The sequence below is a fragment of the Centruroides sculpturatus genome, unplaced genomic scaffold (assembly GCF_000671375.1).
Source record: "Centruroides sculpturatus isolate CEXI.00-Female unplaced genomic scaffold, Cexi_2.0 scaffold306, whole genome shotgun sequence".
NCBI classification, from domain to species: Eukaryota; Metazoa; Arthropoda; class Arachnida; order Scorpiones; family Buthidae; genus Centruroides; species Centruroides sculpturatus.
Genome location: NW_019384504.1, coordinates 541,665 through 559,387, shown reverse-complemented (window position 1 = coordinate 559,387; position 17,723 = coordinate 541,665). Strand labels below are relative to the sequence as shown.

General features: G+C 31.4%; 1 protein-coding gene across 1 annotated transcript in view; it reads left to right on the top strand.

The window, feature by feature from the left end:
* LOC111622183 (tight junction protein ZO-1-like) overlaps positions 1 to 17,723 on the top strand; it is a 72,841-nt gene that overhangs the window by 44,286 nt on the left and 10,832 nt on the right. Inside the window, exons 27-33 of the mRNA XM_023364529.1 lie at positions 3,580 to 3,693; positions 3,765 to 3,865; positions 3,961 to 4,186; positions 7,281 to 7,394; positions 7,466 to 7,566; positions 7,662 to 7,885; positions 11,121 to 11,822. Coding sequence (XP_023220297.1) covers positions 3,580 to 3,693; positions 3,765 to 3,865; positions 3,961 to 4,186; positions 7,281 to 7,394; positions 7,466 to 7,566; positions 7,662 to 7,885; positions 11,121 to 11,822 — 1,582 coding nt within the window. The remainder of the gene's footprint in view (positions 1 to 3,579; positions 3,694 to 3,764; positions 3,866 to 3,960; positions 4,187 to 7,280; positions 7,395 to 7,465; positions 7,567 to 7,661; positions 7,886 to 11,120; positions 11,823 to 17,723) is intronic.

Here is a 17,723-nt window from a genome sequence, read left to right as displayed (position 1 = left end):
CCTGTTTGTTTGCATGTGTGTGTGTGGGGGCTACAATTTTGTTCACCCATTTTGAAGCATAAGCTTTGAACTGAACAAACTTGTTGAAAATTTCTGAAATTTTGCATGGAGATTTTTGTATTAGGGGGATTGATACTATTAAATTTTGGTGGTTAAACATCAAAGGAATGGGGAGACAGAAGGGAGGGTCATGTGTCATATCTTGAGTAGGATTGATGGATTTTACTTGTTATTAGCATTTATAATTTTTTTATAAAATTCATCCCTACCCTCAAAATTAAGCTTTTTGCGATTTTACAATAATTAAAAATATAAAAAGTTTTTTAAATAAAATATCATAACAGATTGTGCCACACACAGTTTTAAATGTTGCTAGATTTTCTTAAGAATCATATCATCTCTTGTAGTCAGATGTTTATGGTATATCCAGAGTCAAATTTGCATTTTTGGAGGCAAGGCTTTGGGCCCCTAAAAATAATAATTATCTCTAAAATTAATTTTATTTGACTTATTCACATAAGGATTTTTATAAATTCTTTCTTAATTAAAATATCTAATCTGATTTAAAAGTTAATACTAGATTATTGAGTTGAGTGACGGTCGGTGTGGCTTTACGAAATATGAAAACTAATATTTTTTTAATTATTTTATTATAAAATTCAATGTGGTATAAAAATTACAATTCGTTTTACAAAAATTTTTCTACATTTTTCTTTGGCAAATTCATTGATTAATAAATCAAAATCAATGGTGTTATTTTATTGACATTGCTGGATAATAAAGTAAAATTGTTTAAAGTATTCTGGGCCATGGTTGACCTAAGATCATTTTTGGTTCATTTTAATTTTGAAAAACTTCTCTCACCAGAAAAGTTGGTAATCATCAAGCATAAATAGATTCTTAAAATTGTATGAGTGTTTGGAAATGCAATTTCCATATTCTTTTCTTTTATCATCTTATACAAGAACAAATGAGTCAAAGGGGATTCTTGATCTCAATAATTAATTTTGATGAAACTATGGAGTTGGAGTTGCAAAACTTTACCATATAATGAATCATCAATATCTCCTTGGTATTGCTTGATGATATTTTGTACACATCTTCAATTCTTCATTAGGAATGTCAAAGTTGGTTAAAATTCCAAAATTCTGATTCATTTCCTTATAAGACTCAGCTCATTGTTTGAAATTCATATTAATGTTTTTTAAAATTTTCAGAAAAACATTATTTTTTTAAAGTTTTCCTTGGGAACACTTTTTTATTTGATTGAGGTTTACCTGAAATTATTTTTCTAGTTCATTGTCTCTGTTTTGTATAATTAGTATCAGGAAATAATTATTTAGCTTCTTCTTTGATTGTGTCAAACTGATCATTTAAACTCATTAGGAACTTACCAAGAGATGAATACAAAAAAGAACATGTGTTTAGCATGATTTTTGAATTTTGCAAGGACTTGGAAACTGCATTAATTCTTTCTAGTATTACGTTCCAAAAAACTGTTTGCAAATTTGCAATGCAAACTCAAACTCTCTTCCATTTTTGACAGTAAATTTTGTGCATCTGCTCTTGAGGTTCCATTAAAACTTTCATTACTTTGATTGAGTCTGCTTGAGTCTTTGATAATGGTTTTACCGATTGGTTGTTTTTTTCAATTACACTCCATCTTTTGGTAAATGATGAAAAACAATTGAAAATTTGTTGAGCTATTCCAAAATTGTTTATTGATTCTATACAATATTTGGCACCACAGTACCAACCAGATTCTGTGAGTGTCCAGTGCATGGTAAAAAAACTCACCTTACTGTTCTTTTCCGAAATTTTTGTCTGCATACTTTTATATTTTCCTGCCATATTCATTGCATTATCATATGACTAAGATTTACAATCAGCAAAATTCAAATTAGCTTTAGTTTCCAAAAAATTTACAGTCATTTCCAAAATCCTCAATTTTAATGAAGATTCAGAAATTGTTTCATTGATTCAAAATTTAGTTCATCTACATATCTCAAAATAATGCATAGTTGATCGTTGTGAGAAACATCTGTGTGGACTCGACAGAAAAAGTTCAGATAAAAATGGATCAAATTTTGCTATCAACTCTAAAAGTCTAATTAAGTTCATTGCCCTCCATTCCAAATGTTTTACTTGAGCTCCTAAATGCCATGTTTCTCTCAACTAAACTACATATCACTACTACTACTCGTTCCAGTACCTTTTGTCAATAGTTTTGTTCTTTCCGTATTTCATTTTTCAAGTAATCAGATAATGTATTATTGCTTCTATGTACCAAATAAAACATCAAAGCCTCTCTATGCTCTGATGAATTTTCCTGGCTTTTCAATAAAGAAACAGCATTCTTCCATTCTTTAAGTCCTTTTGTGGCAAGGGAGAAATTTTGAATATTTTACATAGAAAACAAAAAACACTGCCTACAAATGGTGAATAAATCAATCATTCATGGGTGTATATCTTGCCATTGACTCTTTCACTAGTAAATAATGCTCTTGAACAATACCAAGCATGATCCTTGTAAGACTGTTAGAAGATTTAAAATTATTGTCCAAGTGCTGACAAACTGTTGGTCTTTGTTCAATCCAAAATGAAACATCTTCATTACGTAAATCACCCCACAGTCCAATATTATTACTTCTATTAAGTGGAAGTTGATTTCTATTGTCGTATCTTGAGCTAAATCAACAAAATCATCTGAGAAATTTCCAAAAAAATTGATTTGAACTACTAGACGCTGTGTTTGAAGACGTAATTGCTGTGATTGGAGAACTTCATGAATTTGTTTCTCATTTGTAGCTGTGATTGCTGCTTCTGTCTCTTTCATTTGAGCTTTAGAGAAAAATGCATCTAATTTTGATATTTTCTTGATTTTATCTTCTTTTTCTGTGTTTTTTCTTACATTTTAGTGTCTTACTTTCATAGATTCTCTTCATTTCTGCTTTCATAAATAATTTAAATTATAAAAGCAATTAAAAAATGAATTCTAATATTTTCAAACCTGAAATTCATGATGAGTTTACAAAAATTCTCTCTGTTTTTTTTTTGTTTTAAAGTAATTTCTTTTTTTAATAACTGAAAATCTCTGCAACCTCATAAAAGCTCCAAAATTTGGAGCTTTTCAAAAATTAATGCTTTTTTTCATGTTAAGGAAATTTAAGATTAAATTTTTATTTCTTGTTAAAATTAAGAAATATTTTTATATTAATTATTAATTATTATAAATTAAAAGTTAAATTTAAAATTGAGCTTCTAAGCATCACTGTTAAAGATCAAGGAAACTTAAGGTGAGTCTCTAGAGATAATGAATATAGATAGATGTATTAGGAGAATATATACTTATGGTTAAGATAATGAGCTAAAAGAAACAAGGATTTGGCTGCAGAAATGAACATATATAATAACCCAAATTTTGTAAGAGGTACAGAAATAAATACATTTTTTAGATAATTCGAGAATTGTTAAACGTACATTTTAAAAAAGCAGCAAAGTTTAAGCTTTACAAGGAAGCTTGTTTAATTCATTATAATTATATTTTAATTTACATTATTTAATTATATTAATTTTTAGATCTTCATCAATCAAAAAATAGATCTAATCAACCTGAACCACCTCCACGAATTGACCGAAGTAGTAAGCCAACTCATTTCCGTGGTAATCAGGACAGAACATTTGGAAGTCCTAGTAAGTTTTACTTTCAAAAGTTAAACAAAGAATTTTTGAATATTTTAAAAATTATTGTTAAATATTTCTAGTTCGTACAGAACATTCTCAAGATCCAGTTGGAATCTCAGCAGATTACATAAATACTACTAATAATAAATCTCATTCCTTAGAAAGGTCTAATGGAAGATTAGTAAGATAGAATAATTACTTCTTGATTTCTGTATTAATTAAAAAAATAATGATACCAAACTATTATTTTTAATTTTCTTCTTATTTTAATTTTAGGGTGGTTTTGATAGTTCTTCCTTTAGTAGTGATTCATATAATAAGTATTCAGTTGCTCCCAATGCTCTAGATAATAAACCAAGAGATCGTTACAGTTCAACTTCAGGTCCTAATCCTCGATCCACACACGATCCTTATCGCTTCACTAGAAGTACAGCTCAGCCTTCCAAAACTGTCAATACAGATATAAGAAATAGAATGTCCCAAGTTTCTTCCAAATACAGGTGTGAAAAGTTTTTTATTTATATAAATTATTCAAAATTACAGTGAATAATTTGAAATGTAATCACAGAAGTATTAGTCTGGATGTAACAATTCATAAAATAAGATTTTTTTAAAATCTGGTATAGACTTCACTGTAATTAAATTTTCTTTTATTCACTGTACTTTTGAATATTTGATCTATTTGTTTTATATGAATATTACATATATTAAATCATTTTANATTGACATTGCTGGATAATAAAGTAAAATTGTTTAAAGTATTCTGGGCCATGGTTGACCTAAGATCATTTTTGGTTCATTTTAATTTTGAAAAACTTCTCTCACCAGAAAAGTTGGTAATCATCAAGCATAAATAGATTCTTAAAATTGTATGAGTGTTTGGAAATGCAATTCTTTCCATATTCTTTTCTTTTATCATCTTATACAAGAACAAATGAGTCAAAGGGGATTCTTGATCTCAATAATTAATTTTGATGAAACTATGGAGTTGGAGTTGCAAAACTTTACCATATAATGAATCATCAATATCTCCTTGGTATTGCTTGATGATATTTTGTACACATCTTCAATTCTTCATTAGGAATGTCAATGTTGGTTAAAATTCCAAAATTCTGATTCATTTCCTTATAAGACTCAGCTCATTGTTTGAAATTCATATTAATGTTTTTTAAAATTTTCAGAAAAACATTATTTTTTTAAAGTTTTCCTTGGGAACACTTTTTTATTTGATTGAGGTTTACCTGAAATTATTTTTCTAGTTCATTGTCTCTGTTTTGTATAATTAGTATCAGGAAATAATTATTTAGCTTCTTCTTTGATTGTGTCAAACTGATCATTTAAACTCATTAGGAACTTACCAAGAGATGAATACAAAAAAGAACATGTGTTTAGCATGATTTTTGAATTTTGCAAGGACTTGGAAACTGCATTAATTCTTTCTAGTATTATGTTCCAAAAAACTGTTTGCAAATTTGCAATGCAAACTCAAACTCTCTTCCATTTTTGACAGTAAATTTTGTGCATCTGCTCTTGAGGTTCCATTAAAACTTTCATTCTCTACAATATTGCTTAAAGCATCCGATAAACTTCCATAATTATGATATATTACTTTGATTGAGTCTGCTTGAGTCTTTGATAATGGTTTTACCGATTGGTTGTTTTTTTCAATTACACTCCATCTTTTGGTAAATGATGAAAAACAATTGAAAATTTGTTGAGCTATTCCAAAATTGTTTATTGATTCTATACAATATTTGGCACCACAGTACCAACCAGATTCTGTGAGTGTCCAGTGCATGGTAAAAAAACTCACCTTACTGTTCTTTTCCGAAATTTTTGTCTGCATACTTTTATATTTTCCTGCCATATTCATTGCATTATCATATGACTAAGATTTACAATCAGCAAAATTCAAATTAGCTTTAGTTTCCAAAAAATTTACAGTCATTTCCAAAATCCTCAATTTTAATGAAGATTCAGAAATTGTTTCATTGATTCAAAATTTAGTTCATCTACATATCTCAAAATAATGCATAGTTGATCGTTGTGAGAAACATCTGTGTGGACTCGACAGAAAAAGTTCAGATAAAAATGGATCAAATTTTGCTATCAACTCTAAAAGTCTAATTAAGTTCATTGCCCTCCATTCCAAATGTTTTACTTGAGCTCCTAAATGCCATGTTTCTCTCAACTAAACTACAAATCACTACTACTACTCGTTCCAGTACCTTTTGTCAATAGTTTTGTTCTTTCCGTATTTCATTTTTCAAGTAATCAGATAATGTATTATTGCTTCTATGTACCAAATAAAACATCAAAGCCTCTCTATGCTCTGATGAATTTTCCTGGCTTTTCAATAAAGAAACAGCATTCTTCCATTCTTTAAGTCCTTTTGTGGCAAGGGAGAAATTTTGAATATTTTACATAGAAAACAAAAAACACTGCCTACAAATGGTGAATAAATCAATCATTCATGGGTGTATATCTTGCCATTGACTCTTTCACTAGTAAATAATGCTCTTGAACAATACCAAGCATGATCCTTGTAAGACTGTTAGAAGATTTAAAATTATTGTCCAAGTGCTGACAAACTGTTGGTCTTTGTTCAATCCAAAATGAAACATCTTCATTACGTAAATCACCCCACAGTCCAATATTATTACTTCTATTAAGTGGAAGTTGATTTCTATTGTGGTATCTTGAGCTAAATCAACAAAATCATCTGAGAAATTTCCAAAAAAATTGATTTGAACTACTAGACGCTGTGTTTGAAGACGTAATTGCTGTGATTGGAGAACTTTCATGAATTTGTTTCTCATTTGTAGCTGTGATTGCTGCTTCTGTCTCTTTCATTTGAGCTTTAGAGAAAAATGCATCTAATTTTCATATTTTCTTGATTTTATCTTCTTTTTCTGTGTTTTTTCTTACATTTTAGTGTCTTACTTTCATAGATTCTCTTCATTTCTGCTTTCATAAATAATTTAAATTATAAAAGCAATTAAAAAATGAATTCTAATATTTTCAAACCTGAAATTCATGATGAGTTTACAAAAATTCTCTCTGTTTTTTTTTTGTTTTAAAGTAATTTCTTTTTTTAATAACTGAAAATCTCTGCAACCTCATAAAAGCTCCAAAATTTGGAGCTTTTCAAAAATTAATGCTTTTTTTCATGTTAAGGAAATTTAAGATTAAATTTTTATTTCTTGTTAAAATTAAGAAATATTTTTATATTAATTATTAATTATTATAAATTAAAAGTTAAATTTAAAATTGAACTTCTAAGCATCACTGTTAAAGATCAAGGAAACTTAAGGTGAGTCTCTAGAGATAATGAATATAGATAGATGTATTAGGAGAATATATACTTATGGTTAAGATAATGAGCTAAAAGAAACAAGGATTTGGCTGCAGAAATGAACATATATAATAACCCAAATTTTGTAAGAGGTACAGAAATAAATACATTTTTTAGATAATTCGAGAATTGTTAAACGTACATTTTAAAAAAGCAGCAAAGTTTAAGCTTTACAAGGAAGCTTGTTTAATTCATTATAATTATATTTTAATTTACATTATTTAATTATATTAATTTTTAGATCTTCATCAATCAAAAAATAGATCTAATCAACCTGAACCACCTCCACGAATTGACCGAAGTAGTAAGCCAACTCATTTCCGTGGTAATCAGGACAGAACATTTGGAAGTCCTAGTAAGTTTTACTTTCAAAAGTTAAACAAAGAATTTTTGAATATTTTAAAAATTATTGTTAAATATTTCTAGTTCGTACAGAACATTCTCAAGATCCAGTTGGAATCTCAGCAGATTACATAAATACTACTAATAATAAATCTCATTCCTTAGAAAGGTCTAATGGAAGATTAGTAAGATAGAATAATTACTTCTTGATTTCTGTATTAATTAAAAAAATAATGATACCAAACTATTATTTTTAATTTTCTTCTTATTTTAATTTTAGGGTGGTTTTGATAGTTCTTCCTTTAGTAGTGATTCATATAATAAGTATTCAGTTGCTCCCAATGCTCTAGATAATAAACCAAGAGATCGTTACAGTTCAACTTCAGGTCCTAATCCTCGATCCACACACGATCCTTATCGCTTCACTAGAAGTACAGCTCAGCCTTCCAAAACTGTCAATACAGATATAAGAAATAGAATGTCCCAAGTTTCTTCCAAATACAGGTGTGAAAAGTTTTTCATTTATATAAATTATTCAAAATTACAGTGAATAATTTGAAATGTAATCACAGAAGTATTAGTCTGGAATGTAACAATTCATAAAATAAGATTTTTTTAAAATCTGGTATAGACTTCACTGTAATTAAATTTTCTTTTATTCACTGTACTTTTGAATATTTGATCTATTTGTTTTATATGAATATTACATATATTAAATCATTTTCATTGAGAATTGATTCATATAGTCATGATTTCAGATTAAAATAATTAATGCATATAAATAATAAACCAAGCTTGATTTTATTAATTTAATGATAAACCAAAAATTTGGTATGTAGATATTTAGATAAACAATCAATTTATGATAACCGTAAAGAAAGAAAATTTTGTATATATACAACAGAGGTTTGTTAATTTGCTTCTGATAATCTGAAATATCCAGTAATTTAGCACATTCTGGAATTGTCTAATAATAATCCAGTATACAAGTACTTTAGATTATAATTAGACAGGTTTCCTTCCCACAGATCTCTATGAAGACTGCACTTAAAACCAGTTTCCCTTACTAGATGCACATGTAACTTTTGTGAATTAATAAGTTGCTTTTGTTAATTTAAACTTATTCGTATTTTTAAATATGATTAAGTTTAAATTTATTGATTAAACTTATTGATTCAGAAAAGCCAAGTATGCTCCTGATATGATAAACCTGGTTTTAGTGCACTGCCTCATAGAGACCTGTGGGAAAGAAAACTGTCTAATAATAATAATCTTTATATTTATATAAATTTAGTGTAAATTTATGTAAATATTAAATATTTTTAAAAGGAATACAACAAGGAATATAACATTCTTGTTGTTATAAGGAAACTTCAAAATATTTATTCCACAATGTAATTAATGTTTAAACTAAATGTAATCCTAGCAATGATGAAATGAAACTTCACCAAGTTATTCTGTATAATTGTCAAATTATAACTAAAGAAATTGGAAGTTTTATTAAAATTAGAGAAAATTCTGTTAAAGAATTGCTAAAGGTCTTTGTCTAAGAAAAATTATCATTTGTACATATGTAAGTTTATGATTATTATTTATTAAATAAACTAAGGGTCTTCATTCTATGGCTCACTGGTCAAATATAGCTCTCAAAGAATATATTTCCATCCAACATAGCTTATTTTCACTGACATGTTTCATCATCAACATTTGAACTTGTTCAAAAAATATAAACTTTTGAATAGTCAACTAGAATTAATAGATCTTACTGCAAATGATTACTGTATTGTATAAACCTATTTAAAGAAGGGATTTAAAGAAATCTCTGCCAGGAGAGAATTTTAAAAGTCTTATGAAGTTTTCATAGGGAATATTTTTTATTTTTGCTTCTAACAAGCTGAGTTTCAGAGTAATAAATGGATAATCAAAATTTGATTTTTTACCAATCAAAAGAACACTTTCAGATTAATCAGAATCAACAAAAAAAACATTTATTTTGCTGTGAAGTCATTGATTTGATCAGTATTCATATCTGAAGTTGTATTGAATAACATTAATTACATTGAGGTTAGAAAATTTATTTGAAATAATCTGAAATTTGCAATAAGTTTGTTGATGATGCTGTGATGATAATACTTGATCAAATTCTTATCTGAATCTAATCAGGGAGATGGTCTAAATTGCATAATTGGAAGTTTTTGCTCTTCAAATATAAAATTTTCTTTTCACTGCTATCTTACAATTCCTATAGAAAATAGACGTTTTTTATTACTGAATCTGATTTAGGAATGTTCTATGAAATGGTGCAAAAAAATCCTCAGTTTTTGATTTGTTACACCAAAACTTGGCTTGTAAGTTATGTGCCTTTATAAAGAAATGCTATTGAAAATAAAATATGTAAAATTAAAATATTGAATATCACTGCCCGATGAATATCTAAGGGAAATTTTAATATTGGGTGCCATAAAATTTAAATTTATCCCCAATATATATTATTGATGCTACTCTTTTCCTCTCTGTAGTATTTTTATTGCTTTTTCTAATTGCACTACTGCAATGCTTAAGTTATTCCTTATCATTTTCAGTATTCTAAAATACAAAAGTATTTTGATGACATTTTTTCAAAATTCAGTTGCAGATTTCACATTGATTTATATCCGTTTATTCAGAAATACAAAAATTTTAATTTTTGACTGTATCAAAGTACCTGGCCCCCAGAATTGTTTTTTACAGCTCACATGACCCTTCTCAGAAAAAGGTTGACAACTTCTGAAATAAACATTGTTTAAAATAATTTTTAAAAATTTTACTAATAAATTAGATGGTAAAAGTTTGTGAAACCTAAGTTTGTTATAATTGACACTAGAACATCTAGGCACTAAAAATCATATAAACAGTTATTTGTTATCACTCATATAAATTATATGATTTTTAGTCCCTACTTATCCTAAGTCTAATTAACATACACCTGAATTAAGGAGAGAATATATATAATATTATCATAAATTTATTGCCATCAACAAAATTCAAATCTACTCATTTATTAAAATAATTATAGCAGTAATATTATTAAGGAATTCAAAACAGAAAAGAAATTTTGGTTAACAATAGTTAAATAATAGATAATACACATACTAAAGATAACCAATAGGAAAGACTGAAGAAAAGAATGGTGTGATGATGCAAGACAGTTCACTTCTGTTTGTTTATTAAGTCAAAACTATGCCTTCAAAATAATTTCACTATACAGGGTGACTTAAATAATGATCCAGGCTAACAGCTTAGAAAGAAATGTCAGGTTCATCTAGATGGTGCTTGCTTTCATACATTATCATTGGTCCATCAGTGTGTATCAGTGAATTTTCCAACCCCAAAACAAGATGGGTAAAATTATCTCAGCTCCTATTGCAGACAGAACTACATTTCCAAATGTAAAGTTTGTAAAGAGCAGGTTGAAATTAGTACAGTCCACATTTTGTCAGTTATAAAAGGATAAAGAGAATGTGTCACATACTTCCAAAAATTTGGAAGTGTATGACACAGGAAGGATCGTATAAATTTAGTTTCTCTGTAGTATTGAGATGTAGTTAGATATTTAGTAGAAAAAGCAATACTGTAATGATAAAATAAACGATTACTTCATATTCAGATTACAGTAAAAACGTTAAATGTCTTCAGTATAGAAAATATAATTTAAATTGGTTTTTCACGAATGTATTTACGAAGATTATATTTATTTCAGAATGTCAGACGGAAGACCAGTTCCTCCTCCTAAGCCATCACAGTACCAATTACGGCCATGGCAGTCGGAAGACGATGGAATTGAAACTGGATTTAATCACGTGGGACATGCACCCGCGGGATTTCGATCTTCTGAAGCTTTACCTCCTCCTCCTTATTCTCGAAGCAGTCGCGACTGTTCCGAATTCCCCACGCATCCTCCGTATTATTCGAAACAACATCCTCAGATGGACGCGAGTTCCTCGAGACCGCCTCCTCCTCCTATGCCTGACGATCAGCGGGGTCTTCACGACACCTACAATAGCCGGACCATGGGTTCACCTAGTCGTCGTGGTTATCACGACAACGATAGCGCAGGATTCGATTCCGGACGCGGAAGTAGCTTGGACAGGAATTACGACTTTCGAGCATATTCCAAATCGGTGGGTAACGGTACGGGAATGTCTCCTCCTCGGCCGACGACTCATCTGAACGGAGGTGGACCATATCACAACATTCCTTATCCTCCTAGAAGAGAGCCGCCCAATCCACCTCCGTACGATCATCATCCGTCTCCTCCTCCTCCTCCTCCTCCGTCAGGACTGTTGGATCTCTCCAACAGAGAAAATCGCGGAAGTGCCTTCGAACTGTACAAAAAACCAGATTCCAGATCACCATTAGGAATGCCTCCTTCCGTTCTCGCCGGTAATCCAGAACGTCCAAAGTAAGTTGATGTCGTTTATTTGTTTAGACGTCGGTTATATCGTCCGTCCGTCCGTCCCAAAGAAGTGCCTTATACCGTTTCTGCATGGCCAAATTTTGTCCGTGGTCCGGCATGGCTTCTTTTTTTGTCTACGCAATGTATTGTGTTCGTGCTTGAATGTTAATCGTTATCGTTTCGTAGTCGTTCTCGAGTATTACGAACGATTTTCATCCGTTCGTCACCACGTTACTAATTACTGTACGTATGATGTGAATCATTTTTGTATCTTACGAATGTACGCACGCGATCGCAGAATACATCATATAAACCATAAAAACCTACCGTCCAGATCGAGAGATGACGACGCCGCGACAAAAAAAAAATAATAAATATAAATATTTTATTTACGGACCAAACACTTTTTATACCGTTCTATTTAAACGCGAATCATTAGCGAAATTTCGTTAGCGCGCCGTTTGCGCCGAAATTTTGCGGTACGCCGCACAATTTCTTGTACTTATTCCATTCATTATTATTGTTGTTTTTACTCGATATAATTTTATTGTTTTTTTTTATTTGCTGTACATAATTTGCGCTTCGATAAAAGTTAGTTGCAATATACAAAAAGGGATCAAAAGGTGTACAGCGAATGCATGAAGTGTTGACTATCGTAGCAATGGCATTCGATCGACGAGAAAAAAGAAAATATATTTATAAAACGAACGGACAAAAATAGCTATACGTTATGTCTCCAATATATTTTAAACGTTTTTTAAAAGTATTTTTATAAATTGCAATTCTTTTCTTATTTCCCGTTAAAGTTTGAAAATTTTTAGGAAGATCAAAAGTTAAAATAATTAAGTAGCAAATATTGAAAATGTAAATAGGATTTAACTTTTAAAACTGTTATTATTAAGAGGTTATTTTGATGGAAAAATATAAATTATAGTCGGAATAACGATCGAACGATTTTTGTTACGAATCGAAACGGATTTTGTAAATAATTATATCGTTCTCGAATAAACGTGAATGAGCGCGTTGACATTCTCTCGCAAATCGGCAAAATTTGCCCTATAAAAATTCCATGCAAGAAAATATGTAAACCTTGTATAATGCTATTTTTTTAGCAAACGTATTTATATTTATTGTTTTCAATAAACGTTTTTTGACAAATAAATTTCATCAATTAATTACGATTGGGCGTGTGTCTTTTGCGGTATTCCCCGCGCGGTTAAAACTAACATTAATAATGACACAAAAGGAAATACAGTTGTCCCTTGATAATCCGACAGGTATGGTACCAAAGGTGTGTCAGATTACCAAAAGTGTCCGGATTATCGAAAATAATTACATATTTCGCATTGTTTTGCTAGCAGTAACTTACAATATTCTCTACTCCAACTGTTCGAACAGAACTGCTCACATAAAACACACGAAATGTGTGTCATCGAGTAAGAATTGGATGGGGAGATTCACATCGCGACATGCTTCTGTGCAAGCAGACACGTAACGGGGACGGGTACCTTGACGGGAGGTGCGTTGGACTACTGAGCATGTCGGATTAAAAAACGTCGGACTATAGAGGGACAACTGTAATAATAAATACTTAAGTATTATACTGTAATTAAACATATTTTAATAACAATTTTATGGTTTAGGAGGCCAAAATGTCTTTATGCCGTGAATTATTTGATGAAAGAAATCGCTGGCGCCAACATAAATTCACACGAGTACTGTTTTCTACGAGTTACACATTTCTTTTTATTTTGTCTTTTAGCCAAGACTCACGTTAATTCGATTTTCTGAGTGGATTGCAATTTCGATTTGCAGTTGCCAAAATTCGCAAAAACGATGCGGAGAATAACGCAAAAGACTCTTTCGGCAGTTGAGATCGTCTTCGCCGCTGCAGAAAACCTCGTGTTAAAAAATCTCGAAATGTGAACTTTTGAGATGACTAAACTGTTCTGCTATTAATATTCCTATATCCCACTGTGGTCATCTATCAATGGCACACTATTACAAGGCTTTTCGAGTGGCACACTATTACAAGGCTTTTCGAGAGATGATAGTATATTAGACTTCTATCGCGGATCGATATGAAATTATCAAGTAACCGATCGATCGGTATTAGATATCGACTTATAATCGTGCATTAGACAGATAATATGAAGGCGGTTTGTCTTTCTGATAAAGTTAGAAACTCGCTTACTCGTCATCCAATTGATACCTTTTCCTAAACGACTTGCACAGGCCTCGGTACGGATCATTATTCTCACTATTTTTAAATTAATCACTTTTTCTGCCGTTATGGGCAACTACATTTTTGTGACGCTAAGCTGTCACATATTACTTCATTAATTAGTGTTTAAATACTTAAATTGTCATGCCCATAATGTCTTTCCCTTGTTGCACGTTAAAAACTTCATGATATTACATGACTTTTGAGGTCTTAAAAATGTTAAGCAATATCATAAATTTGAGAGCGCACAGTCTAATGTTGGCAAACTATTAAAATACAGTAGACCCCCTATAACACGGCGGAAAAATTGCGATCGTGTTCGTATAACACGATAAAACGTCATCGCCGACTCGTGTCGCGACAGGATTGATCGAATCTAGACCAATAGCAGATATTGCACAAATCGTTGAATTTAAACGAGCAGCGGACCTACTAAAAACCATTTATTATTTAACGGCCATAAAAATTATACAGTATTTATATTAATGATGTCTCCAAAGTTCAGCGAATTTTTCGCAGAAAAATAACTCATCAGGAAACACGCGCCCGCCGTTCGATGAGCCGCTCCGCGACGAAAACAAGCTTAAGCAATGGCGTCGTCGAATGGCGCGCACTCGGTAAATAATCCTACAGTTTTTTGTTTACAGCATATAGGAGTGTAGAGCGAACAAACAAACATTTTCATTTATACGTATAGATTAGTTAGTTAATTCGACCAAATGGATTATTCCCAAAAAATTATGCGTGTTTTGGAAATGTTGAGTCAAATTAGTCTAGAATCGATTAATTTTATGGAAGAAAACCTTTCAAACAGCTGTAGCCGCTAAACTGCACACGTGCCGGGCTGTGATTGGTTCATGTATTTAAGTGACTCGTACAACACGGAATTCATATAACACGAAACGTATCTACCGTGTTATAGGGGGGTCTACTGTAATTTGAACTAAATATGGACAATTATAGATACATTTTTGATTTAAAGAAAATTTCTGTAAGAAGTTTTTATAGAAAAATCACGCGAGGAGGCGAGAAGAAAAAAAGCAGGGGGCACTAGTTGTTTTTTTACAAGACGAAGGAGAAAGAAGGCTGCCTAATCGTTGTACATAATTAATTGTTATTATTAAAGTTAGTTCAGTAGTTTTTACCATTGCCTTTGACTTACTTGAAACAATTGTACACTCCATAAGCACGAGTCGTACAATTTCATTTTAAATGAAAATAACTCTGTGTCATCAGAGGCGGACTAAGGCTAAAGCGGGCCCTAGGCAACATTGTAATTCCGGGCCTATTTTTAAAATTAAAAAATTAAAAACCTAATTTTTGGGGCCCCAAAAATTACGGGCCCTAATTTTTGGGGCCCCAAAAATTACGGGCCCTAGGCACGTGCCTAGGTTGCCTAGGCCTTAGTCCGCCCCTGGGTGTCATGCACATATAATTTGGCTTATAAATATATATTTTTTATTACATTATGTATACATTTATTTGTTATAACAATTTAAATTGATTATACGAGTTTTTCAGAGGTTTTAATTTTGACATGTACTGTACACTCAATTGTTCTTTGAGCTTTCAAAAATAATTTATTTAATAACGTTCAAAAATTTTTGCGGCATACCTACGATCCTCTCGCGGCACACCGGTTGAAAATCAGTCTGACATAGTCTATAATAATCAAATAAACGTTAACTTAGTAATATGTTCCGAGTAACTTTAGGCCCAACTACGTTACCAAGTCGTTCACGGTATGAGGACGTTCTACTGATGGTCCGATCAAATATTTACCAATTGTATTCAATGTATTTTTTTTACACTACTCAAGTCTTCATCCGATACGTTGGACACGATAAATATTGGCAGATTGTAAACGGCTTGATAATGTCTGTTTCGCATTAATGGCAAGAATCAACAGACAGCAGTACATTAAGGCACGCGCCTACCCCCTTTGTCGCCGTGTTGCCCTTTTCTTAATTCCCTAGGGAGTTCTAAGATTTCATTTTTTTTTAACTAGCTTGTTACTCCTGGCTTCGCCCAGGTTTATAAAGTACCCCTCGCAATAATTGTTACATCCGGAGTTATTAATCGTAAATTTCAAAAATATATGTAGTAAAACCAATTTTAAGAACATTATCGGAATGCCTATAATTACGTGGGAAGTTTTTTCTCGTATATATCGAGTTTATATAAAAATTATTACGATTAGTTTGGTTTATTTGGTTACGGCTACGCGACACGTGGGCGATCTGCCGAGGAGATGCCTCCCCGGAGTTTTATGGAAAACTGGCCTTTATTTAGGTGTACTAACTTGAAGAAAACCCGGAAAACTCCCCGTGACCAGCCCGTTGATGATCCACAAACCCAGGACCATCTACCAGTGTAACAGTTTCGACTGCATGCAGGTTAGTGCTATGTGCTACTCAACAAAGTAATATAGTGAATCTATTAATACTTCTCGCTATATGCTTTTCGCAGTAATTCGGTGAATATAATATAATGTTTGTTTTGTTTTTTTAATTATATTCTTTTTTGTATGAGTTATATTTAGTTTATTATTTTAAAAAAATGTTTGCCATTAGATGACGTTACGTGTAAACCCAGCAAATCCAATGTAGAGAAAAATTAATTCATATATAGAAATCCAATAAATATTTTGGAGTGATATGTACAGTACGACGTTATCTAAGTTAGTAGAATATTAACGGAACTGCCAAGTTTCGTAGCAATAGGCCGAATGGCCTAGGAGTGTAGAACGAACAAACATTTTCATTTATACGTATAGATTAGTTAGTTAATTCGACCAAAATAGTTGTCAATGATTACTCATTAATACCGGTCTAATATTAATATTTGAAAAGTAATCTGTGTTGGACGGGTTGTGATGGCCCCCGCAGGTGATCGAAGTTGCTGACATTAACAACCGAAAGACTTCATATAAAACTTGTTTAAATAAAAAATATCTTGTATGCAATTTGAAAAAATTGTAGACCTATGAATTCCCTCTGTAACCCCATATCTATCTGTCCTTAATTTCAAGAAAGGAGTTAGATGAAAGTCGAAATGAGATGTGGAAAGCTTAGGGCAGGGGGCCTAGATTAACTATATACGACCTTCCGGTTTACAATGGAAGTAACATTACTTTAATTGAAAATTTTTCTCCAATGGAGTTAGCAATAGAGTCGTGTCAATCATATATCTAACAGGAAAAGTATGATGTACTGTACAGGGACAAGATCACTAGTAAAAGAATTGAGAACATTCTGACGAAAGATTGCAACCCGGCATTGTTACGATGTCACATTAAATAATCTCTCGTTAGAATTAGTTTGGTTTATTTGGTTATGGCAACGCGACACGTGAGTGATCTGCCAAGAAGGGTGCATCCTAGAAAGACGTTTATATAAAGTTAGCCCTAATTGAAGTGTTACTAACGCGAAGAAAACCCAGAAAACTCCACTTGGCCAGTCCATTGGCCGTGCGTGAACCCACGACCGACTAACGGTGTTCGGTGGTTTTATCCACTCGGTTACTAGAGTATACTTATTGGGCTAGAATTTGAAAAAAACTATAGAGCTATAAATTTCCAGTCGTCCGTCCGTCTCTGACCTTCCTTAATCTCGAGAACGGAGTTAGATAGATGAAAGTCGAGACCAGACATGGAAATCGTAAGAGAAAAGGACCACATTACC